General features: G+C 33.8%; 1 protein-coding gene across 2 annotated transcripts in view; it reads left to right on the forward strand.

Moving 5' to 3' along the window:
• LOC145249744 (polyphosphoinositide phosphatase-like) overlaps positions 1-27,909 on the forward strand; it is an 84,597-nt gene that overhangs the window by 13,331 nt on the left and 43,357 nt on the right. For both annotated transcript variants that reach the window (XM_080111656.1, XM_080111657.1), the window contains exons 4-13: positions 922-1,048; positions 1,494-1,650; positions 3,226-3,276; positions 7,025-7,149; positions 11,908-12,039; positions 13,366-13,466; positions 15,258-15,420; positions 16,656-16,753; positions 18,405-18,538; positions 23,352-23,465. In XM_080111656.1, coding sequence (XP_079967782.1) covers positions 922-1,048; positions 1,494-1,650; positions 3,226-3,276; positions 7,025-7,149; positions 11,908-12,039; positions 13,366-13,466; positions 15,258-15,420; positions 16,656-16,753; positions 18,405-18,538; positions 23,352-23,465 — 1,202 coding nt within the window. The remainder of the gene's footprint in view (positions 1-921; positions 1,049-1,493; positions 1,651-3,225; positions 3,277-7,024; positions 7,150-11,907; positions 12,040-13,365; positions 13,467-15,257; positions 15,421-16,655; positions 16,754-18,404; positions 18,539-23,351; positions 23,466-27,909) is intronic.

Consider the following 27,909-nt stretch of genomic DNA (forward strand, 5'->3'; position numbering starts at 1 on the left):
TTAATTTTAAATACTATGGATATCATTGTAAACTTAATATTGATATCTGCATTCAACATCATTAAAATAATTTTTTAGATGAGGATTGATAATGTTCATTATTCTGACTACTATTCTCATCTTGGTTGTTATTTGAATTGATTGAATTATCAATCCTCATCTCAAAATATTAAAAAGTCTACTGATTTTTAATAAAATACTAGCAGGCTGCGCGGCGTTGCCTACTCATAAGATACGCTGAAATATGATATTTTAATTCATGCATGTAATGTATTATTATAGGGACAATTCTCTATCAATTATTATACAGCAGTGAGATCAAAACTAAAAAAAGTATAAATGACTTGGGTGCCATCAGCTAGAATCGAAACCAAAACCTACGACTCTTCACCCTTATTCCTTAGTTTCTGAGCTGTGTTCATATATATATATATATATATATATATATATATATATTCACCTGTCATCCCATTTTTTAAAAAGATGGAATTGTGAAATTGTCAAAGATAAGATGCAAGCAAAGTCTACAGTTATATTTTCATTTTAAACATGGTTTCAAAGGCATTTTTTAAATTTCTAAAAGATGCTTCCAAATTTCATTGAACAATGTTCAAATTGAAGGGAAATTCTCCACTTTGTACAACATTTGAACACCATCTCGATGACAACACAAACCAAGGACATTTCTGATTACTGATAAAAAAAACACTTTCTATTATGATGGATACTTTAATATCTGAAATGAATAAAAAAAAAAAATTTTTTAAAGTGAAGTTTAGAAAAAAAAAAAAAAATTTTTTGTTTTTGGATAGTGGGAAATTATGGACAAGAATTGTTTATTTGAAATTTCAAATAATGTTTCATTTTGTTTTTGTTTTTTTTTTTGTTTTTTTTTTTCATTTAAAACTATTTTATCTACAGGTGGAATACACGGCCGATGAAGTGCATAAAATTCTTGCCATGATCGAATCAGGAAATAGACCAAAATCAACTTCTTCTAAAGGCAATTCCGGACTTTTCAGATCTGTTTCAGCATTTGGAATTGCAGGTAAATTTATGATCTCAATTTTTTTTTTATTTGTTCCTGTAATAAATTATTAATCTTTAAAAATTGTATTTTTAACGAATGAAATCATTCGACTTAATGTATTAAACGAGAGAATTTGAATGCTTACGAGTGTCTTCAATCTCCCTGTACAGGTTTTTTTTTTTTTTTTTTTTTTTTTAGAATAACCTGGCATAAGAATACTTTCCCATACCAATAAACCCTGACTAAATATTCAAAATAACACAGTATTTCGTGGCCCAAATAAGATCCCTATAATAAATAATTTAAAAGAAAATAAATTATAGCAAAGTATGTTATTATATTGCTAATAACATAGCACAATGATAACTAATACAAATTGGCTAGTCAGAAGCTAAGTTTGATTTGACAGCCAATAACATGGTCCAATGTTAACAAATAAAAATTAATTTCTTGTGCATTTCAGGTTTTGTGCGTTTTCTTGAAGGCTATTACATGATCCTTATTACTAAGCGTGATCGTGTAGCTCTGATTGGTCCTCATACAATTTATAAAGTCGAAGACACCTGCATGTTGTACATACCAAACATTGGTACACATTATATGCATCCAGATGAGAGCAGGTTTGTATTGGGGTTTTCTTTTCTTTGTCTAATACATAAACTAAAATAAAATATAATCATAAACTTTACAATTTACGAGGTCTACTCCCTCTGCCTCCTCAACTTGCCCCCCCCTCTCATCCCAACAATTGTTTGATTAGTTGCAACTAAAGTTATTTATTGCCCTTGATTTAAAATTTCCCATATCCTTAGGTTGTTTTTATGGTTGTATATCTTTTAGTGGTGGTGACTTTAATTTCCTTTTGACAAGTAGCTGCCAGACTAATAGAATTCTAACACTTCCCATCTGTCAACAGCTTAACAGTATGAAATGGCACTTCCCTCCTCTTTCACCCTTAATCTAAAAACTAAAAACAAAGGAATAAATAAAAAATAATAAAACCAGATATAAATAAATAAAAAAAATATAAAAATAACACTTGTTAAAAGGAAATTAAAGTCACCACAAATAAGGTATATAACCATAAAAACAGCCTAAGGATATGGGAAATTTTAAATCAAGAGCAATATATATATATATAAAGGGTATCACAATCTGTAGTCAAATGCTCTACCACTGTTATATCTCCAGATTATAATAAACCTGTTTTGTTTTTTGTTTCTTAAGAAGAAATGATTTGCTGAAATGTTATCTCCCTTGGCCAGTGTAATGCAGAATATTCCCTTATAAAAATTATTCTTTTTATCTAAAAGAGAGAAAAGCTATTTTTAAAATCGGAAGTTTTTGATTTTCGATATTAATTCAATGAATTTCTGTACAAAACATATCTAAGAACACTGCCAGACATAAATTACCTTTGTGTGAAATTTGCAAAAGACTTAGCCGTTTTGGAACCTATGAGGAAGGAACTAGCACACACACACACACACACACACACACACACACACACAAAGTGACTTTTCTGTAATAGTGTATGTGTGTGTATATATATATATATATAATATATATTACTGTTTTATTTAATTATACTCGGCCAAATATATACTTAATTGAACTTTGGATGCCATTGTAAATCTGGTCAAAAAGTAATGCAAGTTCAAAATGCCAGAACTTGAATAAACATTTCTATATCAAACATAATTATTATTTGAGTTTGTTTCGATTCTTATCCAGAATTTAACCTCGTTTAAAAAAAATACAGAAAATTCTTATGATGTGCATCCCCATCACAGAGCAAAAATGTGCCGTTCCAAAATTCATATAACTGATCAAATAGTTATTTTTATATAGAAAATTAGTTTTTAAGATTTTTAGTGATTTTTTTTTTTAATAGTAAATTATAGCCATTACACAGCTGATTTTGATCTCGGTAGTTTGAAATTAGTTATCTCCCCCTTATTTATTAAACATGTCAGGTCAAAATATCTTGCTTTGTCTTAAAATTTGATTTTCTTGGTAAAAAAAAAAATACTTGATCAATTTACATGACTTTTGGAATATGACATTAGGTTGAATTCTGGATTTGCATTTTTATTTTTTTAATATAAACATGGTTTTTTTATCCTTCATAAGATGTTTAGCTTCAAACTTGATATTTTAGCATTGACATTTTTTTTTTTTTTTTTTTTTTGCAGATATGTGAAAATGTTTCAAAATGTTGATCTGTCCAGCAATTTTTATTTTAGGTCAGTTTCAATCATTTATTTTTTCTATTTTCTTTTCCTTACTATTTTAAGGGGGGTGGATTCTTTTTGGTTTTGTGGGTAGGGAGGTACTAAAAATTATTTTATGATAAAATGTTTTTTCTTTTATTTACTCTATTTCTTTTTTTTTTTTTTGTTAAAGGCTAGGCTATTTTTTTATTTTATTTTAATTTTTTTTTTTTTTTTTCAAGATTTTCTATTATCTGCTGAGGATTTCTAGATTCCTAAGGAAATACTATTTGTAAATGTATTGTAGGAAATATTTCCAATTGGACTGGACTAATGACTACATACTTTTGCTGTAAATTTTGAACAAGCAATGATTGCAAAACCACATATACTTCATTAATTTCCATTCCTGGCAAAATGGAAAAATATTTTTCTGGCGACTGTATTATAATTTAGATTTATCGCAACTGCTTTACTAAAATGATTTACATTTTTACATGATTAAAACTGATATTCTATAATATTTTTATTGAAATCCTTTGAAATGAGTAATTTGTATTTATTTGTGGACTGCTATCCCCATCTTCATAGTTGTTTCAGCTAACTTATCCTCTGGCCTTCTTCAGGTGATTAACCATGACGAGATAGGAATGCTGAGTCTCGTATCTGTATCCTCAGTAATTACTGCTGTCCATAGTTGTCATCTCACTACGTTTTTGGTCAACTAAACCAAAAAAAAGTAATATATAATATCATTCGGTACAGACCCGACAACGGAAGACCAGATAACAATGAAAACTTAGATTTATAAAAGCAAAAAATCTTATACCACTATCAGCCGGTCACTGAGGTGTGACCGACAGACGTGTTATAGTAAATGTCTGAAAGCGGTCTCATGAAGATGGGCCAGTCATTAGGGTCTGTGTAGTAAGAAGAAAATCATACCTGAGATGTTGGATCTGGGTGTGGCTCCTTTCTTTTCTCAAGATGATCTCTTCACCCTGGTGGCATTCTGGTTGGAATCTTCATCTCTTTGTCCTCAGGGCCGCCTTTTGACAAGACATTTATGAAGGCATTCATGGCAGACACAAGAAAAACGACACGTAACACAATTGTAATATACATAAGGTATAACTAACTATTTTATTTTACATTAGAGATACAATATATATTACAAAAAAAACAATTTACAATTAATTTTTACAATTAAAACTGGATGATAGGCTTTTCGAAGCTAACTAACCTACCCTAACTAGTGTTGAGGGAGGGGGTGCCCCCCCCTCATTTACGGAGAAACAGGCTATGCGTCCTTACATCATGGTGGTCGTGCAGGAAAGAGACAGAAAGATAGCAAGGGAATTATGGGAAGGGATTTCTTTGTATCTCTACGCTCATGGACAATTTATCACCCGTCCATGCTGCAGAGTGTGTTAGAAACAGTGGCACAAGGAAATAGTGCCACAATCTAACCTTAATTGCTCTTTGGGGCCCATGGCGCATTGGATAAGAGATTGGATCATTATGGTTTCAGGGGAGCATTATCTGAAGATAGCGGTTTCAATCTTACCCAAAGCAGGCTAGAGGTTTAGTTGGCCAATATTTTTTGCAAACGTAAAAATACACTTGTAAGTAGGGAGGGGGGGGGCTATAGATATGAGTTTTACTGGTAGTTCAAAATATTATTATAATTATTATTTTATCATTAGAAAATTAAGTCTTAAACAAAGACAAAAAGAAAGCAATTGAAAGAATCGTTTTTGGAAAATTGGCACAATTGTTTTCCGATTCCAATGCCCAAAAAAGTTCCGATTTTTCCCAATTTCGATTAATTATCACAACACTACTTTGTATATACATCGCCCACAATGCTTTAAGCAAACTACATTAACCTATTATAATACATTTAATTTATTGCATTATTCAGACAACTATTCTGATCTGGGTTGTTGTATTCATAACATTTTGGTCGATGTAACATTTCATTTTTCTCTGAATCTTTTTGAACTTGGAAATCCTTTCTATTTTTTCGTTTGATAAATGCAATACTAATAATACATTCTACAGTTTAAATTTTTTTTGTTAATTTGTAGAGTACAAAAGATCTCAATTGTTGATAAATTTGTAGAGTACCCCCAGCTGGATTCCACTCCCTGCAAAATTAGATTTTTTTTTTTTTTAGATGATTACCTGTTGGAAAACAAAACAATTATTTCAGAATTTATAGTGAGTGATTAGTTTTGTATATAAATTTAATGTAAATTGATCACACATTTCAAGTCACTAGTTTATTTGAAAAGCTGATTAAGAATATTACATTTCTGAATTTTTGAGATGAGGATTAGTTATTCATATTATTTGGATTCTTCAGACTACTGGTCTCATCTTGAGTGTCATTTTCACAATGTTTCGATCGATGTAAACTCTGATCTTCTCCAAGTGTATTGTTGCACTCTGGAATCTTGCTATTGAACTCTAGAATCTGCATGGAGTTTCAAATAGATCCTTTTATTTCATTCACAAGAATAGCATACTCCTATTCCATCAGCCATGACTATGTAGAAGTTATAAGTAATTTGCAGTTGTATTTTGAGTGTTGCCCGCACAGAGGTTTGAACCTTCAACCTCCAGAGCAGTGTAACTTACAACTGAATTTTGCCAAGTACTTTATCCACTATGCCATGGCTTCTTGCAGATTTCCGAATTTGACAAAGATTCCAGCGTTTGACAAGGTACACCTGAAGCAGGTCGGAGGTTACATTGACTGAAACGTTATGAAAATTACAACCAAGGTGAGAACAGTAGTCAGAAGAATCCAAATAATTAGAACTTATCTCAAAAATTCGGAAACATAATCGGAAATCTTGTCAAATGTAAGAACGTACAAAATTTTTTAACTCTTATCCAGTTTAAACATAAAAATTTTCCAAATTCTACTGGAGGGTTCCCAACTTTGAAAAAAATTAACTTGAAGAAGATCCAGGTTACATCAGCTGGAATAGTGTAACTATAGCAACAAAGATGAGAATAGTCGATGAAATGATACAAAATTATCCCCATCTCAAAAGTTTTGAAGTATTCAATATTTTCTTGCAAAATATTGAATTGCATTTCAATAAACAAAACGGGTTTGTGTTACTGTACACATAGATTCGAAAAAGTTGTCAAAAAACAAATATATAAAAAATAAATGTTATCAAAGGCAAGATAAATTACTTTTCTACCAAACTGGATATAATTTTCGTGTTTTTATTCAATTTAACATGCTTATTCAGCTCAAAAAGCTTACAATGTTTACCGATGTATTGGAAAATTCAAAATGGCGGCCGGCTCTCTTTTTAACACGGTAAGTTCGGAAAAAGGTGTAATAAATAATAAACTAGACAAAATACTGTTAGAAATTCACTCAATATATGTTACCATGACATAACTTTACATATATTCGGTGGTTTTTTAATAGTATTTTGTCTAGTTTATTATTTATAACACCTTTTACCGAACTTACCGTGTTAAAGAGAGAGTCAGCCGCCATTTTGAATTTTCCAATACATCGGTAAACACTGTATGCTTTTTGAGCTGAATAAACATGTTAAATTGAATAAAAACACGAAAATTATATCCAGTTTGGTAGAAAAGTAATTTATCTTGCCTTTGATAACATTTATTTATTATATATTTGTTTTTTGACAACTTTTTCGAATCTATGTGTACAGTAATACAAACCCAACAAAACATCTTTTCATTCCAATATTAAAATTTTGTTTTCGGATTTTTGTTGTTACAGTTATAGCTATGACTTGACTCATTCCTTGCAATATAATATGACGCCTCTACAGATATTCAAAAATTCTTACGAGGAGTCCAAAAAAGATGAGCAGAAAGAGAAAGCAGCCAATTCCAAGAAAACAGGTAACCATTTTTTTTTGTTGTTTAGAATGAGATGCATTTCAGGGATAGTTGGTAGAGCAGTTTCATTGTGTGTCAATCTCAACAAGGCATGCAGGACCATTACCGGCAACCTAAAATTAACCAACCTGCCATCCGTCTACAGGATGTCTGGAATTGCTCCACTGCAGATTTGTCGATATTTGATAGCGAAGGTAAAGTGTGATGAGCAGAGCAACAACAATCGTCATCCTTTATATGGATATCATGCTGCAGCGACTACCATTCAGATCTTGGACAAACAACACTAATGTTCTTCTGTCTGTGCCGGTAGGATGAGCTATTTAAAGACGGTAATGAGTCCTTTCCAGCACCAAAAAAGTTCTCACAGCAGGCTATGAACTCTCTCAGTAACAATGGGTAATACTCAACTGAACCCGAGCAAAGCTTGCCAAAACACTAGACCTGCAACGCCAACATGCAGACTATCACACACATCCTTACAGACTGTGCCCTAAGTAGCGCATGTTTTAATGCGGATCTGAGGAATGTCTTGAACACTGTCCAACAATGGATCTCTAGATGGAGTGAAACGTTGTGGTGGTTAACTTTTATTCTTGAATAACCTTTTGGCTTTGATAAGTGGTAACTCCCTTGTTAAAGAAAAGGAACCTCCACAAATGGAGACCAACAACAACAAGCAGCTTTGTTTTTCTAGAACTGCCTCCCTGTGGAACTTTGTTACATTGGCCTGCTTTCCAGCTGAGTACAACATGGTCACCTTCAAGTCCAACGTAAATAAGTTTTTGTCTAGCTGTCCCCCTTGAATAATCAAATGTTACCCAATTTCCACTATTGTCTCAGTGACCATCGTGCACTCATTAACCCTTATCCTCGAGTAAACTTCGGGTCTTGATAAGTGGTGACTCCCTTGTTAAAAAAAGGAACCTCTATAAATGGAGACCAACAACAACAAACAACAACTGCCCTTGTGTAAATCCCAGATAGACAATGGAATACATCCTCAGTGGCTGCAGTGATAGAGCAATTTTCACTGAGTAAATCTTTATGCTCAGTGATGGATGCAGTATTGGAATGATGATGATGATGATGATGAAATTCAACAGGGGGAGGGGCTATGTGTCCGAGGAAAAGAGTCTGATGTGGCACAGGTTGGGAGATGAAAAGGGCAAATGTAATCTTGATATCCAACGATGAATGCAGTATTGGAATGATAAGATATGATAGCTGTCACTCTCGTAAATGTGACTGTCATGATGGATAATAAGTTGTATTCAATGTCTTTGTGTGTCTTTTGAAGAAATAAAATGTCCGTTAAGGTTAGACAGAAATTCCTCACTGGTGAGATATCTTCAGTTTTGAAACTTGTGACTTTGAAGTCCTCTTCTGTTAAGTGTTGAGACATTATGTTGAACAAAGATGGTGGCAGTAAATCAAATCAGCGAAGAATCAATGCAGTCACAATTGCGAGTGTTCAGTAATTCTTAGTAACAAAGATGGCAGCCAAGAATCAATGCAGTCACGTTTCAGTTGTTTCGAGACAGAGGCCAACGGCGAACTGATTGAATCCAAAATTCAACATTTTTTTATAACTTTTGAAGCTTTTGATTGGTTGATTGATATAACTGTGGTTATAAAAATGATCATCAAAATCATTGGAGTTATACCTTCATTAGAAGCCAAAACATTTTTACATCTTTCTTTTGTTAGGTTCAAATACAAACAAGAAACCGATGGGAAACACCTATCTGGCAGAGACAGATTGAAATCAAGTTTTGTGACCAACAAAAGCCTTCATCCTGCATCGTTATAGAATTACCATTTTGAGAGATTCTTCAATTGAAAACCATATTTAATTTCAGGAGAATTTTCGATGGGTAGCTTTTCTGTACAAGTTCTGTATTTGTCTCCGACTTTAAAATTTTGGACGCAAAAAAAAAAAATGCAAAAAGCAAAAGATCTTTGGCACAAAAATTATGTGCCGGGATGCTAAAAGATTTAATATTTTTATGAAGCAATTCTGCTTTCTGATTGGTTGCTAGCAGAATGTGGTTTAGTTTGATTGGTCAGTTCCTATTGCCAGTGTCTATAAGTAGAACCTTCCAGCTTGTCTCATAGAACAACTCGATTACCTTGAATTGAATAAGAGCAAAGGTTGGAAGGATGATCAGCATCCTCTACAAGTGAAGACCAGTAATAACAAGCAACTACTGTTGTGAAAATCACAGAGACAATAAAACACATCATGAGTGACTGCAGTGATGTGTAACAGTCGCTGAAGCATGTTAGCAGCAGCGATATGACACATATGCAAATGACCAAGCCGGTGTGCAATATGATGTTACAATGGTGGAAGAGGAGGAAAAAATGAACAGGTGTGGATGAAAAGCGAGAATACGTGGATGGCAGAGGACTGGAAAAAGTGGGTGCCAGCATGAGATGGACATGTAGTGGGATGAAAAACTTTGAAGTACATGTTCGACACAGCAGAGAAAGAGATTTTTAAAACAATATGCAAAGCATTGTTGGAAAGTAACGGTTATAAATGCCTTTTGTTAAAACTGAAAAAAAAAGGCGGAGTCGAATTTCTTTTTTTGTTTCTTTGCGACTGGTCTCTGCATGTAATGTGTGATTACATGTTAACATGTAACGACTACATTACAGATGGATCAACTTGTAATGGAGCGTATATGAGCACATGTAAAAATTGCAGCAGCAGCAGCCAAAGAATAGCTGACTAGTGAAGGAATTAGAAGCAGCTGTTTGTGCAGATTAGAAAGTGTGCACAAGCTTGCATGATACAAAAAAAAAAATAAAAGAACAGCAGGTGGTTGGAGAGAAGTAAAGTGTGCGTCAAAAAAGATAGACGTATAAAGTCAAAAATGAGAAATGACTGTGTACAGCTGGCGTGAGGGGAAAGAAAAACGTATGCTGGATGAGATGGGCGTGAAGCCTTGTGGTGATGGTGAGAGACTTTTAAGCTGGTGTTGAGGTGGCTGGGTTTTGTTAATCTCATAGCAGACAAAATGAACATTAAAAAAAAAAACAAGAAGCAAGCATTGTTCGTAAAGTAACGGTAAAAAACAAATTGTGTTAAAACAGTAAAAAACAAATTGTGTTAAAACGTGAAAAAACAAATTGTGTTAAAACGTGAAAAACCAAATTGTGTTAAAACGTGAAAAAACAAATTGTGTTAAAACGTGAAAAAACAAATTGTGAAAAACCAAATTGTGTTAAAACGTGAAAAAACAAATTGTGTTAAAACGTGAAAAAACAAATTGTGTTAAAACGTGAAAAAACAAATTGTGTTAAAACGTGAAAAAACAAATTGTGTTAAAACGTGAAAAAATGCAGAGGCAGATTTTTTCTTCTTTCGTTTGTTTGCTTGTTCGTTTGTTTGTGATATTACAGTACCGACCAAGATTTGATGTCCAAAGATGGATCCAGTATTGGCATGATAAGATATGATTGATCATTTAAGATTTTGGAAGTAATCTGTCTTTGCAGAATAGTGATACTGATTGTGAGTTAGATCAGATGACCACCTCATCATCATCGCTTTGATTCAATGTCCATTTCACATATTGGCATCTGCTAAATAGATTTTAGAAATTGATCTCCAAATTAACTAGTCTTTTTTTCGTCTTCTACAGAGTGAACATATTTTCGAGGCATGCATTACGCCCCCCCCCCACACTTTATGAAGTTGCTACAGTTTGTGTCTACATGTTAAATCTCTGCATTGTTCTGCCTCTTATAAACCTAAATTTCTTATATATACACATGAAACAATGTTTCAAGCAAACTACAATAACCTTGTATTATTTTAACTCGTTCAAAACTTATTTTTTTGTTCTATTGTTGCGTTATCTCTAATAAGGGGGACCGTTGTGTGATCGTCTAAATGTCTTTCTATTACATGATATGTTCATATGCTCTTAAGTGTGAATGCGTGTGTGACATGTCATGTACTTTCAGACATACCTTCTGCGTCGTCGATGTTGGTCCATCTGGAACATATCGTGTCTTGGAGGGGAGACGGTACCTGTTTTGAACGAAGCTTCATTCACTCCAACACGATGAATTTGTTTTATAGTTTTTATTTCACTTTCCAGATGTCTCGCAGAAGATTGAAAGTGAATCTCTGGCTGCGTGGTACTCTTGGTCTCGTTTCTACACACGTTAGCGTCTCCCCCCCCCCCAGTGAAGGGGAGGAGACGTCTAAAGCCGTCCGTCGCCTTCTACATCCAAACCAAATCTTCACAATTCAGTTAATCTGATCACGTGACTCACGCAATCCAATCAGCTGATCCTGACTTCCGGTCAATGTGTCTCAATATAATTTACACCCCTCCCTCTCTCTCTCCCTCCCTCTCTCTCTCTCCCTCTCTCTCTCTCCCTCCCTCTCTCTCTCTCCCTTCCTCTCTCTCTCCCTTCCTCTCTCTCTCCCTCCCTCTCCCTCTCCCTCCCTCCCTCCCTCTCCCTCCCTCCCTCCCTCCCTCTCCCTCCCTCCCTCCCTCCCTCTCCCTCCCTCTCTCTCTCTCTCTCTCCCTCTCTCTCTCTCTCTCTCCCTCTCTCTCTCTCCCTCTCCCTCTCTCTCTCTCCCTCTCTCTCTCTCCCTCTCCCTCTCTCTCCCTCCCTCTCCCTCTCTCTCTCTCCCTCTCCCTCTCTCTCTCTCCCTCCCTCTTTCTCTCGATCCATTCTCTAACACTATTGCTTACTTTTTAACAAAAAATTATTTATATATTTTCTTTTTAACAGATGTGATCTACGGCATTAAAAATAAACCGTGCAATAAGTTTTTGTGGAATGCCTTTCTGCAAAAGCCGTGTGAAGATATGATGCATCCAGATTGGGTTATTCACATAATCCATGGTTTCATTGGTCAAGTGAATATCCTTTTCACACTCAAATGGAAAGGTCACATTCAAATATTAAGATTCTTCCGTTCTTTTTCAGAATCCTCTTCATATTAAAAAACAAAAATAAAGAAAAATCTTTACCATGTACGTACCCGTGATAAAACAAAAATATCATATTCCAAAAATCAAGTAAATTGATCAAGTAGGTTTATTGGTCCACCAACAAAGGAGGGATTGGTCCTAGTAATTCACTTCCCGATCGTTTGTTCATACTTTTCTCAATAACCATACCTTGGATTTTTTGAAGTTTTGCACAAACATTAGTCATGGTGAAAATAAATTTCTGCAAGAAAAGATTTTCTGGGATAACTCTGTTTCCCTTCCCCCTAGGGGCATTATAGGGGTAAAATTTCTCTCAAATCATTCACTTGTTCGCACTTTTCTTAATAACCATGCTTTGGATTTTTTTACAAACTTTGCACAAACATTAGTCATGGTGAAAGTAAATTTCTGTTGGAACGGATTTTCTGGGATAATTCTGGTTCCCCTCCCCCCAGGGGGCATTATAGGGGTAAAATTTCTCCCAAATCGTTCATTTGTTCACACTTTTTTTCAATAGCCATGCCTTGGATTTTTTTTTTTTTTTTTTAATTTTTACACAAACATTAGTCATGGTGAAAGTAAACTTTTCACTCGTGGGGGGAGATCCCATGTGCTCGGCTTGTTTTTAAATAAGAAAATCAAATTTTATAACAAAAAGGCTGTCTTTCTGCCATTTTGAAACCAGTTTTAAAAAAAAAAAAAAAAAGGGAGATAACTCAATAATTCAAAACACAAATTCCCATTAACTGTTTGAAAATGACTTTCTTTATAAAAACATATATGTTAAACTGCATTAATTTATGAAGTTTCCATACCCATCTGTCCTTAGCTCAGAAGGTAGCCAATACTGCTTGAAAACTAAGTATTTTGATTTCGATTCTAGCTGATAATGCCCAAGTCATATTTTCTTTTGAACTTTTGAAATCGTTACTATATATTCTGTACACCTTAATAATCATTAGAAAATTGGCTCTATAATAATAAATACGAAATCTGCATAAATTAAAATATTATATTTAAGTATATTTTAAAACTGGGCAATGCCGGGCAGCTTGCTAGTTTGTTATATATTTGTTTCTTGACCACTTTTTTTATTTTTTATTTTATGTTGTTGTCTATAGTAAAACATACCCATTCATTTATGAATTAATCATTCCATTTTTATTTCCCATCCCTACTTTAATTCTATCGCATAAATTTGTCTTTTTTTTGTTGATTTGATGCTTTTGTGTGAATCGTCCTTAACTTGCCGCAGATATATGTGTCTTTGGGAAACCGATTTTTGTATCGCTGATTGGTCGCAGATCCAGCCAGTTTGCTGGGACGAGATTTTTGAAACGTGGCGCCAACTGTTTGGTAAGCTTTTTACTTATGTACATTCGTCAGGCAATCTGTTAGCAACCCTATGTCAATAGTGATTAAGTTAGCTAGTGTGAACTTTAACAAGGGTAACACTGAGTGCATATATGCACATATTACATGGGGTTTTGCAGTAATCCACACACACACACACAAAAAAAAAAACTCTTACATTTTCAAATTTAAAAAGAATTGGAATCAGTAATTGTATTGATCGTCCCATCACTAGTTGGAGGTTACCTCGACCAAAACGTTGTGCAAATAACACATAAGATAAGAACAGTAATGTAAATAATCCAGATGATACAAAAGCCAAAATTATGTCATTATATTTACCATAAAAGAAAGAGTATACATGTGTGTGTGTATTTGCAAAAATCAAGACAACCAAATATGAAACAAAAACATCATTTCCTTATGCGTTACAATTGTTTCGTAATCATTTGGACAAATTCAAATATTATATCATTTAAAAATATTCCAAAATAGCTACTCTTCAGACAGTGAAATACATTTCTTGTATGAATATGAATACAATCATAATCCCTATTTTAAGGGATTAAGCAGTCGGACTCACCTCTATAACATTTTTATATTTTATTTTTGTTATTTTTTTCGATTGTCTTCAAATTGATTAATAATCCCACTTATATATATATATATGAATTTAAAAGTCTGGAAACCTCATACATTAGAGATGATTTCTAACTTTGTTTCATTTATATTTCTCATATTTTTTCATATTTAACTTAAATAAAACACTGCATATGTACTACAGGGAAGGTGAGGAACTGTCTTGATGTGTTATATACTTGTGTACCAAAAAGGCACCAAAATGGTGTATTTTGTATAATCGTCTAAATGTTGATATACATACTTGGGACGAAGGGTTCATCCTGCTGTGTATACATGTTGCTAAATGTCTATTGTTTGTGATTCTTCACTATTTGAACTCTAGAATTGTGTTGTTGCTGTCTATTTATGATATATTCGTGTGTGTGTGTGTGTGTGTGTGTGTGTGATACATGTATGCGTCGTTGATCTTGTCTACCTGGAATTCATCTTGTTCTTGAAGGGAATGCTTGAACCTGTTTGGACGAAACACGTTGACTCCAAGATGATGATTGGTTTTATATAATTTTTATTCACTTTCTAAGTGTCGATCATAGGAGAATGGAAAGTGAATATCTTTGCTTCGTAGTTTGCTTCTAGGTCTCTATTTTCACACACGTCAGCTCTCATCCCCAGCAGAGGGAACGACCTGTTAAACCGTCCGCTCTTCTTTACATCCAAATTCCAACTCTCTGATCTCCAGCTAACCTGATCACGATACTCACACGTAGATCCAATCAGCTGACCAACTCTTCCGATAAATCTGTCTATAATGTAATTTTACCATATTTTGACAGGTCTTATAAATATTCTTCATATTCATCTCGCGTCCATCTCATCTCTCCAGTTCGATAGATAGGCCGAGATGGATAGGTACAGAAATAGATAACTAAATAAATAGATCAACACTTTCTTGTGTTCGACCTATTACATAGCAGATGCTCATCTTGGTCAAATAGTCCATGATCTTCTTTGAACATCCTTGGGACAAACATTGTGCAAATCTTCCGCATCTTCAGTTCCTCACAAATAATTGTGTGTACAATTCCCATATTGGCATTAAACTGTGCATTTAGTGTCTTTAGACACACGACAGTCCTTATCCATGAAATTCTTTATTTGGCCAATCAACTCTGGTATTCTGAACGATTGTGTAAATGCTTGTTTTATTCAAAGGGATCAGTTGCAAATGAAGTTGAGACCGAACAAATTGTTCACGATGCCTCTGTGACATTCTTGAAGAAAGCCAGTGTTTCGTCTTTTATACAACTCCGAGGATCTATTCCTCTTTTTTGGTCTCAAGATATTTCGAAGATGGTTCCGAAACCACAAATTGTTAGTAAGTATGACGTTTCTGTTTTTTAATTTTGTTCTTTTCTCTAAATAACTGGTGAGCCTATTAAATACTATCCACCCATGAAATTGTTGTTCCCTTCTTCCTCCTCCTCCAAGTGTTGGGGAGTGGGGAGAAAGAGAACAAGAGTATGACAAAAAAGGGGGGAATAAGTCTATCAACAGAACAATAGATAGAAAGTTGTTCACAAAGGCACACAAAAGGAAGACGAAATAGGATTGTTAATCAAGGTGTGGCAGTTATTTTGGGACAAAGGACCAAACAAAGGAATAGTTTATGAGCAGTTTTTCGTGTGGCCATGATAAGATCGATATTGTCTCCCCTCCCAAAGTCTTAGGAAGTGGGGAAAAAGGCAGAAGAAAGGGAGGAATTGGGTTTATCGGCAGAATAATGAATATGAAGTTGTTTACAAAGGCACACAAAAGGAGGCTAAAATGGTATTGTTAAGCAAAGTGTGGCAGTTATTTTGGGACAAAGGACCAAACAAAGGTAGATATATATTCATAGTTTATAAGCAGTTTCTTGAGTTTGTGACAATTGACAACAGTTGACAGTCGAAGGCAGGTCATGGCTCGGAGAAGATGAAGCAATAAATTGATCAACTGATGGATAAACATAACCTTGACAGAACTATTTTTAAGGAGAAATTTGACAAACTTCTGGCACAGACCTTCACCTTAGACCTGAAATGGAAGATTTACATAAAATCTGTTGCCAAGGTCACTGGAAAAATGGCTGTATCATTTTACTGCCTCAGAAGGTATTTTACTCCCGACAGAATCCTCTACCTGTATAAGACCTAAGCATGTTCTAAAATGAAATACTGTTGCCACATCTGGAGAGGAGTTGCATGGAGCTACCTATCCTACCTTGACAGAGTTCAAAACTGATTTCGAAACCTAGTAAGTGATGCGCTTTTCCCCTCCCTGTAACCACTTTCCCACAGAAGAAACATTGCGAGTCTGGCTCTTCTCTATTTTTTCATGTCTTCAAAAATTGTTTTCATTAATCATTAATTTTCTATCTTATTGTTTTTTCGTAATTTTGGGATATGTTTATTACTGCGACATAACAATTAAGTAGATACGATTGGTTTTCCTTGAAATTCAATATTTCAATTTTCGAATTTCGTTATTATAATGAAATTCAATATTTCAATTTTCGAATTTCGTTATTATAATGAAGAAGAACCTTTTTTTTTTTTTTTTTAACACTTTCAGTTGATCAGGCGGATCCGTATGCTTATGTGGCTGGACAACATTTTAACGACGTGATAAAACGTTTCGGTTCTCCAATGATTGTACTAAATTTAGTCAAGGTGAGTTCTTTTCCTTTTGTATTACCGAAACGATATCGGAAAATGATACGTGTAAAGAATGGGTATAAACTTCTTCGGACATTTCTGTGACTGAATCAATAAGTACTGAAATCCTTTGGATATTCATTCGTATTTGGTAAATATACCCAGTGAACCAAGTGCAAGAAAGATTTAAACAATTGCACTTAAAGGTTAGAATCTTAAAAAGATCTCTTGTTTGGAACATATGAGATAGTAGGTGAATGTCTGGCATCTCGGAAAGAAAAGGGTCACACCTATGATTAAAAAACATGAGTTGAATCTTAACCGGAGCACAAAATGTTGCTCATTTTAATGGTATCGCTCTTGTCTTCGTAGCTCTTTTCCTTTTCTTCAGATTACTGCCACTCCTTACAAGAGAGTTTGTTGCCTTGACTCTCCATCATATGCTTTGCAAAAGGCCAAATACAATTTTTAAAGGCGAAGCTGCTTTAAAAAAGGCCAAATTTGTCCCTACCTTTCACCATCTCTTATGTGGGGAGGGTCCGTCCTTCATTTGCATAACTAAGGGATTTTCTTTCCAATTGCTATTTCGTATGAGTAAAAACAAATAATTTGGTTATCTTTTGCGGGTGATCAACAGACACTTGACTTTGTATTCAACCATCTTGTTTTCCTTATCCAAAGAAACTCATAACATCCGACCTATATTTCAGGTGGCACGGATAATTTTTTTTTTGACCATCCAGGATTTGGTTAATGGCCTTTCTTCACAGGGGAGGTCTATCCACTTCACAGGGGAGGTCTATCCACATGCACTTGCCAAATCATCAAGAGGTGCCATTTCTGGCATATATATATATATATATATTTTTTTTTTTTTTTTTTTTTTTTTTTTTAGAAGATATCTTTATTTTGAAGCGTCTGGTTTTCAGCTAGTGTTCTTTTTTTTAACGGACGTTTATGTCAACAGAAATTATCATGAAATAAAACGGTTCTTCTTTATCAAAATCCACAAATAAGTGGGAGGTGGGTGTATCGAATTGATATTATGACAACCTTTCCTTACAATGTTTCATCATTATCACCATCATCAGCGTTGCATCCAACAACACTGTCTCAGTAATCAATTTGTGATCCTTGTCTAGAATACATCCTGTTTACAACACCAGGTCAAACCTAACTTAAAATATATCCACCAATATTTAACATACATAAGTGTACTGGTAACCTACCTGTGATCTTTGTCTAGAATATATCCTGATTATTAATATTATACTAGCTAAAATATTTACCAATATTTCACATACATAAGTCTACTTGTAATCTGTTTATGATCCTTGTCTAGAATACATCCTATTTATTAATATTTATACTAGCTAAAGTATCTACTAATATTTAACATGTACAGTTCTACTTGTATTCTATTTATGATCTTTGTCGAGAATATAATTTGTTTACAATATCAGGTTAGATCCAACTGAACAAATGTATTTGAACTAATATTAATACTAGCTAAGATACTCACCAATCTGTAGCAATACTTATCAAAAATATGCAACCAAACAAACACACTTGTTGTATAAATAAGTTAGAATGTCAAAGGATCTATTATAAGCAATAGTATATATAATTGTTTTTTTTTTTGTTTTTTTTTTTCTTATTTTTACAGATGCGAGAGAAACGACGGCATGAAAGTATTCTAACAGAGGAATTTCACAGTGCTATCAACTACCTTAACCAGTTTTTACCTCCAGTCCATAACATTCAATATATTGGTTTCGACATGGCTGGTGTCAGCAAAAAGTAAAGTTTTTTTTTTTTTTTTTTTTTTTCAAATTTTACATTTGCGGTAATGGCATAATAATCAAGTATATTGTTAAATTATTTTTGATTGTACTGGGTACGATCACAATGATTTTGATAATACTAGATTGATACTGCTAAATTTTATTTGGGACTAGCCTGGGTGCCTGGCATTGTCCGGGTGTGTGGAGGTGTGTTTTGAGCAAAAAATAAATAAATAAATAATGTAGTAGTAGGCATAGAGGCTCTCACCCGTACCACGAAGGAGGAAAAGAATGTGAAAAATAAAAATGTGACGTTTTTGCTGTTGCGTCCATCACCAAACCGGAAGTGGCAAAGGTTTAAATTAAGGCTAGTCAATCAAAAAGAGGGGATGACTTTCGAAAATATCAGCAAAAAAAGCGACTCCCCTTCCTTGTAGAAAAGTGCCCAGTTGAGGGTGAAGCAATTAATTTTTTTAGCCAATTTTGCGATATTTGTCGTCCGAAGGGTCAAGCTTCAAAACGATACCAATCTCATGAAAATCCGTCGCCTCTGTCGAAAATTTTAAATGAACATGCATACATTTAAACCGACAGGTGAGATTTATATTATAGATAACTGCACGTTCGTGTTGAGCCGTCTTCCTAAATACTTCCTAATACTCAAATTCTACCCATTTTACACCATTACCGATTACTACCATTTTACATTCATTAACCCTTATCCTCAAGTGGCCTTCAGGCCTTGATAAGTGATGATTCCCCCAAAAAAAAACTGTATTAAAATTTCACAATTGGATAATTTTCTTTTCTCTACAGTCATTTTATTTTTTTTTACCTTTTTTAAATCCTTTTTTTATTACAATAATGGTTCTTCACTTCTACAATTTCAAACCTGTTGTGTACGTACAAACAATATTTGTTTGTAGAATTTGTCTATGGAAAATAACAGGCTGTTAATAGGGAAAAGGAAACACATTGGTTCACGTGTACGAGCGGTACCCCTCTCTATTTTTTTTTTTAGTTTCATCTTTTTTTTTTTTTTTTTCAAGGGATTATTATTGAATAGACACTAATCTACTAGATTATCAAACAAAAATTATTTTTAAGTTAATATTTAAATATTTATAGGGAGTGCTCAATTTTTAATGCAACGTTTTAGTAAATCGATCACCCATTTTAGAACCATTAAAAATTTTGAAGCCAAATTTTGCAAAATTAGTCTTTTTCAACAGTTTAGCCTTTTTTAAATCTCGCTTGAAATTTACTCTTTTCTGATAATTTTATACATATACTAGACCACCCGTGACCCATTGGGTCAGTACGTTATATTAGCTATTGAATTCATGTAGGAGCGTGACACTTGTGGCATAAAGAAAATAGTTTTTTTTTACATAACAGAAGCATTTCTATGAAAGTATATTAAAATGAAAAAAGAATATAGATAGATTTCTATGAGTCGTTCTGTTTATTATAATTGTTATATTTTTTTAAATTACAGTTACTGAATTATAAGTGGTTGGTCATACTTATAGGTAAATATGCACTGAACAGGTATCATAATCCTTATTATAGTTAAATTCAAATTTTGATATATCATCTTTTAAATGAAATTGTTAGTTGAAAGTACAGAACAATAAAAAAAACACTCTCCACATGTTAATAATGGCTTTTTAAATAGAAAATGAAAATAAAATGTAACTTTTTTCATTTAATTTAAGCAAACATTCAGTACCCATTGTGTAAAGGAAAACACTATTTAATGTAATAGAAATGTGTGCATTTACCGATTCAGCTTTCCGTTTGGAAATGTAAGCAGACGACTTTAAAAAACATGGGAAGAAGAAAAAGAAATTTTTTTGTAATAACGCCCTCTAGTAAAAAGGTCTGCATTAGTTAAGGGGGATAACTCTATCCAGTTACATCGCTCTCTTTTTCTCTCTCTCAAACATACACGTAACTATTTCTCGCGTACGTAACGAAAACAGAGGGAGTAGGAGTGTTGAAATCTATTAGAGGGAAAGTGAGAGGTGTTTTCTTTCCATAAATTGTATAGGGTAATATTTCATATTATTAATAGATTCATAGATAAATAGATTTTATAATATATATTATAATTATCTATGAATCTATGTATTATTTGTATATATAAATAACTATTTGATCAAATTAAATGAAATTGTTTGTATTAATAGCGATATAAAAATTCCGGACTTGGAATAACGGATTGAAGACGTTGCTATTTACGCATGCGCAACCGGATGTTGAAAACCGGAAATCTGATTGCAAACATACAAGATCCATAGACTTTTAGTATTATATAGATTTATGGTTATCTTCAAATTTTGTCACTCGATATTTACAAAGGTTTTGCCCGAATAAAAAATTTAGTTTCAGCACCCAACATTTTTCATGAGTCGAGTCTTCCACTTGATGTAGATTGCAAACCCATGTGACTTATTTTTTGCTATTTCTTCTGATCCAGAGCAAATTGGTTGATAGATGCCCAACTGTTGAGAGATGTCCAGTCAAAAACATTTTCTTACCACCTTCTCTGCCTCTTTTGCCATCTAACTTACCTTTAAAGCATAACTTTGATAGGCTAATTGTTGATCGTTTGACATGGTCAAAAATTTTAAGAATTTTACTTTTGAGTTTATCGAATAGAAGGGGTAGGAAGTAGTTTGACGGAGGGTGGATTTTTTTTTTTTTGATCAGGCGGAATGAAACGTATTACATGATTTTGAAACACATCAATGCGATTGGCTAGTTGTTTAGTCCAATACAATCAAGGCCATATAAAACTACTGGGAGGACATAAATTAAATAAACTTTTACTTTAACGCTTATCGGCACCCTCTTTGTGCTGTGTTTTTAGAAAGCTGCCCAAAAACCCAACATTTACAATTTTTAAATTAACATGAAATCTCTTTAGTATACTTAAGCAGGACTCTACATTGTGAGAGAAACAGTCGCATTTGTGAGTGATATAATGAAACGCTTATCTTTTGCCAATTGCATTTCTTTCACTGACAATCTTCCAAAGCTCACTACTGACTGAAAAATATCTTTTCAACTTTTTTTTTTTTTTTATATATAAAACGAACAAAGTTAAATTATTTAAACAATAAAAGTTTATTATAACAATATACTTTCTTTTTTTTTTTTTAACGAAGGCTGTTTAAAAAAAATATCTGAAGTAATTAGAATGTTTATACTTTCAAGTATCAACATAAAATTTGTTATATATTTAAAATTACATTTATTTAAAAATATACAGAAAAATCTTTATTATGTACATACTCGTCACAGAACTAACATGTCATATTCTAAAAATCATGTGGGATTGGCTAGTAACTTTCCTATTTGGCTAGTAAACAAAAATATTTAGTTGTCAAAGGTCAACTAAAGATAAATTTGTATGTAGAGCCGTGTTAAGTGTGTGCACAGTTTCTAATACAATAAATCGATCTCCCATATTGGAATGACCTTAAACTATATCCAGTGGTGAGGCCCCAGCTTGCGGGCTTTGGGGAGTGTGGAGCCACCCTTTAATTACCATTGCTCCCAGGTCCACCCTGACCCGGAGTGGTAGTACCTGTAAGGGTCCCAACTATGGGTTAAATAGAAACCGACTTGAAAACAACAAATATATTCTATTAAAAAATTTTTCTTCAAAATCTTTGGATTCGGCATTAAATAATCTGAAAAGGGTTGATATGCCGTAAAACAAAATCAATCAACCAAACAACCAACCCATATTGGAATCACTTGACAAGACTACTCGCACCCCTTTTACATAAAGAATTTTTCATTTATCAATCTAAGCGCAATAATTAATGGTTGATGTGTGCTGGAGTACCAACTAAACTAAAACTCAACTTTAAAATGTTGATTTTTTTTTTTTTTTTAAACATCTTCAGGTCTGTATTTCATATGGTTTTCACTGGTTGCCATGTTTTTGTGTGCACTCATTCAATTACCTCAACATGAAGTCAACCAGTAACAATGATATGAACTTGAATAATAACAGATTTGACCAGTAATGCCAATATGGACACAAGTAATAACATCGATACTGACTCGACCAGTAACTCCAATACAAACCTGAATAACTTTAACATTGACTTGACCAATAACACCATTATAAACTTGAACAATAGCCTTGACATGGACTCTACCAGTAATGCAAATACTAACTCTAGCGATAACATCAACACAGACTCAATCAGTAATGCCAATATGAAATCGAACAATAAGAGCGACCTACGAAGTCACTCCCAAATGACTTAAGTTTTATCCGTAAATTACTCCTGGATGAGTGTACGTTCATATCTTAAAGAGTGTCCAGTAAGAGTATGCACACACTGTTCTCGGGCACTTCTGTGAATGTCTGTCACAGTTTAATTTCTTGAGATTTATTTAAACTTTTGTCAGTTTATCTTCATTACTTGTTCTACCGACTTTTGCTCGAAGAACCAGGTTTTGACGACACCCATCTCATCAATAGAAATGCTATTAGCAAAATAGATATGACTAATTATAAATTTTTATTTATATATTTTATACTTGTATTGCGTTGTTATTTGCATCAGCATGGTCATATGGAAGATTCGTATTGTAATATTTCAGGAAATCTGCTTTCATCAGACATGTTTGACTTTGATCCAAACATGCATATATGGGCTATTATAAATGTGAGCAATCTCACAGAAATGAATTAATTTTATTTGTTTTATATTTTTTTAAAAGACTTTTAATGTTTGGATTTTTTTCTTTTTAATTGCAAGATTTTTTTCTATAAAAAAAAACTCAACCTTTTTGAATTCTAGGAAAGATTCAAACGTGATGGAGAGACTGGGCAAAATTGCAAACTACTGCATCAAACGGACAGGTTTCTTCTTCCATTCGCAAGGACCACAAGATGAACTCTGGAAATCTGATCAGTAAGTTTTATTTATTTATTTAACAAAAAAAAAAAATACCTGGATGTTTATAAATAATGAAGATGGATGAAAACTCTGATGTGGAGAAAGTATATTTGGATGGCGAAATCATTGAAGTTGTTTAGAAGTTTTATTACTTTTGCTTATATCATGGTGGTCGAATGGTTAACGACACGGATTGATGACCTTGGTGTCGCAAATTAAAATCTAGTTCATTCCACAAAAATCACTTTCACTTAAAATGTTGACAATGTTCCTTTGAAAAAAAATCACTTTTGTCTTGTTAACATTCACTTTCAGACCTTCTTCCTTCCTTCCTTCCTTCCTTAGTCTGGTCCTGGATATGAGGCCCAAGCTTGTGGGCTTTTGGGAGTGTGGAGCCACCCCTTAATTGCCATTGCTCCCAGGTCCACTCTGACCCGGAGTGGTAGTACCTGTTAGGGTTCCAACTATGGATTAAATAGAAACCGACTTAAAAAAAATACATATATATTCTATTAAAAAATGTTTCTTCATAATAACTGGATTCGGCATTAAATAACCTGAAAAAGGGTTGATATGCCGTAAAACAAAAACAAGCAACCAACCAACCTTAGTTCGTATGTTATGCTTTGCAAAAGGCCAAATACAATTTTTCAAGGCCAAGCTGCTTTAAAAAAAAGCCAAATTTGTGAAATTTGGCTTTTAAGAGGCCAATCTGGCAACCCCGGACAAGAATATGAGAGTGACCTCCCTTTGATGTCGCCTCGTTCTAAATATCATAATAATATATGATCATTCTTGTAATGGTGTGAGAAAGGAACTTGTAGTAATTTCGATGTGCAGCAGTTCTTCAAAAGTCAGCAAAATATTACGTAAAAAATTGAACACTGAAAGAAACGGACAAAACTAGAAGAGCATTGTCTACCAAGAGGTACTCGACTGAAGGAGTAAATAACAAATTGTCTCTTACAATGTGATTTTATTATTTGTATTGAACTATGTAGCACAATATTACTTTCTGATTATTTATTAGTACTTATTAATTTATTTCATTTGAGTTAGTTTTATATTTAAAATATGAAGGACACTATTTTCATAGAAATGTTAAGAAATGCATATTTGTAGCATGTCATTGGTTTTTCTGTCAAAAATATATATTTTTTTTTAGCGCCATCCAGAAAAATATCAGTTTTATCAAAACATATTTGTTGATTAAATATATTTCTCAATCCGTGGAATTTCCACAGGTCGTGCTAGTAGTAAATATTCCATCGTTGCATACATTTATTTTAAAAGGCTGTAAATTACTGGCTGTAGGAGGAACCCAGCATCGTTGTTACTTGATGATGATTGGATGACTCTAGTCGAAAGTAATTGCAAAAAAGGAAAGAAACGATGAATAAGTAACACTCGGAAGTTATATATACCAGTTTGGTCATCCGAGCTCCAATCTCTGGTCCCCCCTCGCCAATCCTACATGATAAACACCCGTCTAGCTAAAACCACTGTCAGTAATTTCCCCCACTCTTTATCTGTGCCTAAATCAAAACGTAGATTCCATGAACATAGCTTTTTTACTGAGAAGTGCACGCCTGTGGAATTCTCTTCCGTTTGCCTGTTTCCCACCTGACTACAACTTGGACGTCTTCAAGTCCAACATAAACAAATTCCTGATTAATCGCCCCCCTTAAGTAAGACACTTTATCAAATCTCCAATACCAACTATTACTACGATATTATCCCGTCGATTATTGTACACAAAATAACCCTTATCCCCGAGTGGTTTATGGGCCTTGATAAGTGGTGATCCCCATGTAAAAAAAAAAAATAAATAAATAAAAAAAATAGTAGATAGACTCTTCTTCTTCAAGTGTCCAGTCTGGTCTTGCGGACATCGATGATCATGGCTCTCCATTCTTCCCTGTTCTCGGTCTTTCTCATGAGCTCATTGTTGGTGCCCTCTTTATTCAATGCAAATCTGATTTAAATTGTCTGTAAATGTTTTGTGTTGTCTTTCTCTGCTCTTGTTTCTATATATTTTTCCACTCCATATGTTGTATATTATATTTATATTGGAAGAGATGATATATTAAAACGTGTCATGTGTTATCTAGTGGATGTAAGATATTGTTCTTTTAACAGACAAATAATAAACGTATAATTTATTGTGTTCGTATGTGTTTTCTTGTCTTTTTTTTTTCTCTTGACACGAAATCTCCATTCCATTTTAAGGATCTGTTTCCACATTGTATTTTCTATAACCCAGGTTTGATATCGCATCGTCGATGCGAACTGGTCAACGGACACCAAAATCAATGTATGTTGTATATTGTAGGAAATTATATTAACAGAGAGATATATTAAAACATGTCATGTGTTATCTAGTGGATGTGATATATTGTTCTTTTAACAGATAGATAATAAATGTATAAATCATATGTATGTTTTTTAGCCAGGAGAACATGATATTGACGTGTAAACTGAGTCATGTTGTATCAGACTTATCACACCGGATATTTTTACAGTTCATATGTAAGAAGAATAATATATGCTTCATACCTTTTTTCTTGAAGAGTTCTATCTTCCCGCTGCTCTGTGGCAAACCATGAAACGATCAGCACCATCCAATTGAGACATCTGTTCTTATTTGTGAAACCATAAAACAACTTTTTATATTTTTATAATATAAATTTATTAAAGCTGTCTAAAATGGTTTTCACAGGATCTGCAGTTCGTCTACATTTTCTATTCTTACAGCCCGCTCCTAGCTGCCTGTCCACCCCTGTCTAGACGTCTGTCCGCTTTGGTGGTCAAATCTCAACTCTCTGAATCTCTCCAAAACTAACTACATCACGTGTTCTCTTACGTCACCTAATTACGTGCCTCAGACCAACCTAATGTCTACATCTAGTTATTTGTTTATTCACCCCAAAATAATGTTTACATCTATTTTCTATTTTCACATTCTTTTTGCGATTCACACGTCGATCATCTCTTCCCCAATTTAATTGTTTATTCTTCTAATCATAATAACTGATCCAGCGACCATCTGTCACTCAAATCAATAATAATAATGTTTTGACCATTGACCCCACTTGGCACGGTTAACAGATACTACGCTATGATCACAGTCTAAAAGGGTCACAACATTACGCATAACATTTTCTCTAGTTCATCAGCCCTGATTATATCGCCGAAAAATTTGAGCTGTCTTTCTCTGATGATATTGAGAAGGGATCTCTTGTAATCCAGCCATGTCCATTACTTCTGCATCTGTTTTTCTTTTTGTCCATGAGACTTTCATGATTCTCTGGATGAACCACATCTGCACTGCTTCTAGTCGCTGTTCTGTGTCTTTGGTTAGGATCCAGCATTCACATCCAGAATGTTTTGCATGCCAAGAACCTTTTACAGTAAAACACTTTCTTTTGGATTGTGGCGATCTCGCGCATATCCGGCAAAATTATTACAATGTCAACAATATGAAAGAACTATTAAAAAAAATAAACTCCAACAAAATAACATTTCTGAAAAAAGTAAATCTATATAAAAGAATATAACTTTAATTCAATCCAACTTTACACCCCCCCCAAAAAAAAAGGAAGCACATCACCTAATGATACAAAAAGTCTGATTTGATTCGCTGATTAAATTAAAATATCTATTCCACAAAAAAAAAAAATTGGAACTCAGCATTAAATAACCAAAAAAAAAAGGTTGATATGCCGTAAAACCAAACCAAACCAGCATTCACATCCATAAAGAAGAATGGACCATACGTAGGCTCTCATAGCATCATCGGTAAAATTGCATTTCATGCTGTTAAAATTTGTCTTAGATTTTCCAATTCTCTTCCTGATTTCTCTGTCACACTTGCCATCCAGGGTGATAGTACAGCAAAGGGATGTAAGAGTGTTTACTTGTCTGATTCAGTATTCCTTACAAGTTATGTTGAATTATGGTATAACAGTAATTGTCTGTATTTTTGAGATGAGGTGTTTTCATTGATTGAGATTGTCGGACTGACTTCCTCATCTTGGTTGTTATAGTCACAACGTTTCGGCCGTTTTGCCCTCCGGCCTTCATCAGGTGTTTTGTATCGAACTGGGGAACCGTTTGTTAGGAGTTTCGAACCCAACCCTTTATTATTATTACGGGGGTACCGTGTTCAAACTCTAGCTAGGCTCTGGGACATAGTTGCTGATTCTCTGTTTTGAATGTTACTTTTCACTGCCTTCGTTCAGGATTGAACTCGGCACCTTTGGGTAACTGTAAACTTTGATACAACATCTAGAACCACTCGGCCATATGTCACTAGGACACCTGATGAAGGCTGGAGGGCAAAACGGCCGAAACGTTGTGACTATAACCACCAAGATGAAGTCAGTCCAACAATCTCAATCAACGGTATAACAGCTTTCTTCGAGATCACCAAGCATTCTATCTTTTTTGCATTGAGCTG

Source organism: Euprymna scolopes, chromosome 28, assembly GCF_053919585.1.
Source record: "Euprymna scolopes isolate OS-2025 chromosome 28, ASM5391958v1, whole genome shotgun sequence".
NCBI lineage: Eukaryota > Metazoa > Mollusca > Cephalopoda > Sepiida > Sepiolidae > Euprymna > Euprymna scolopes.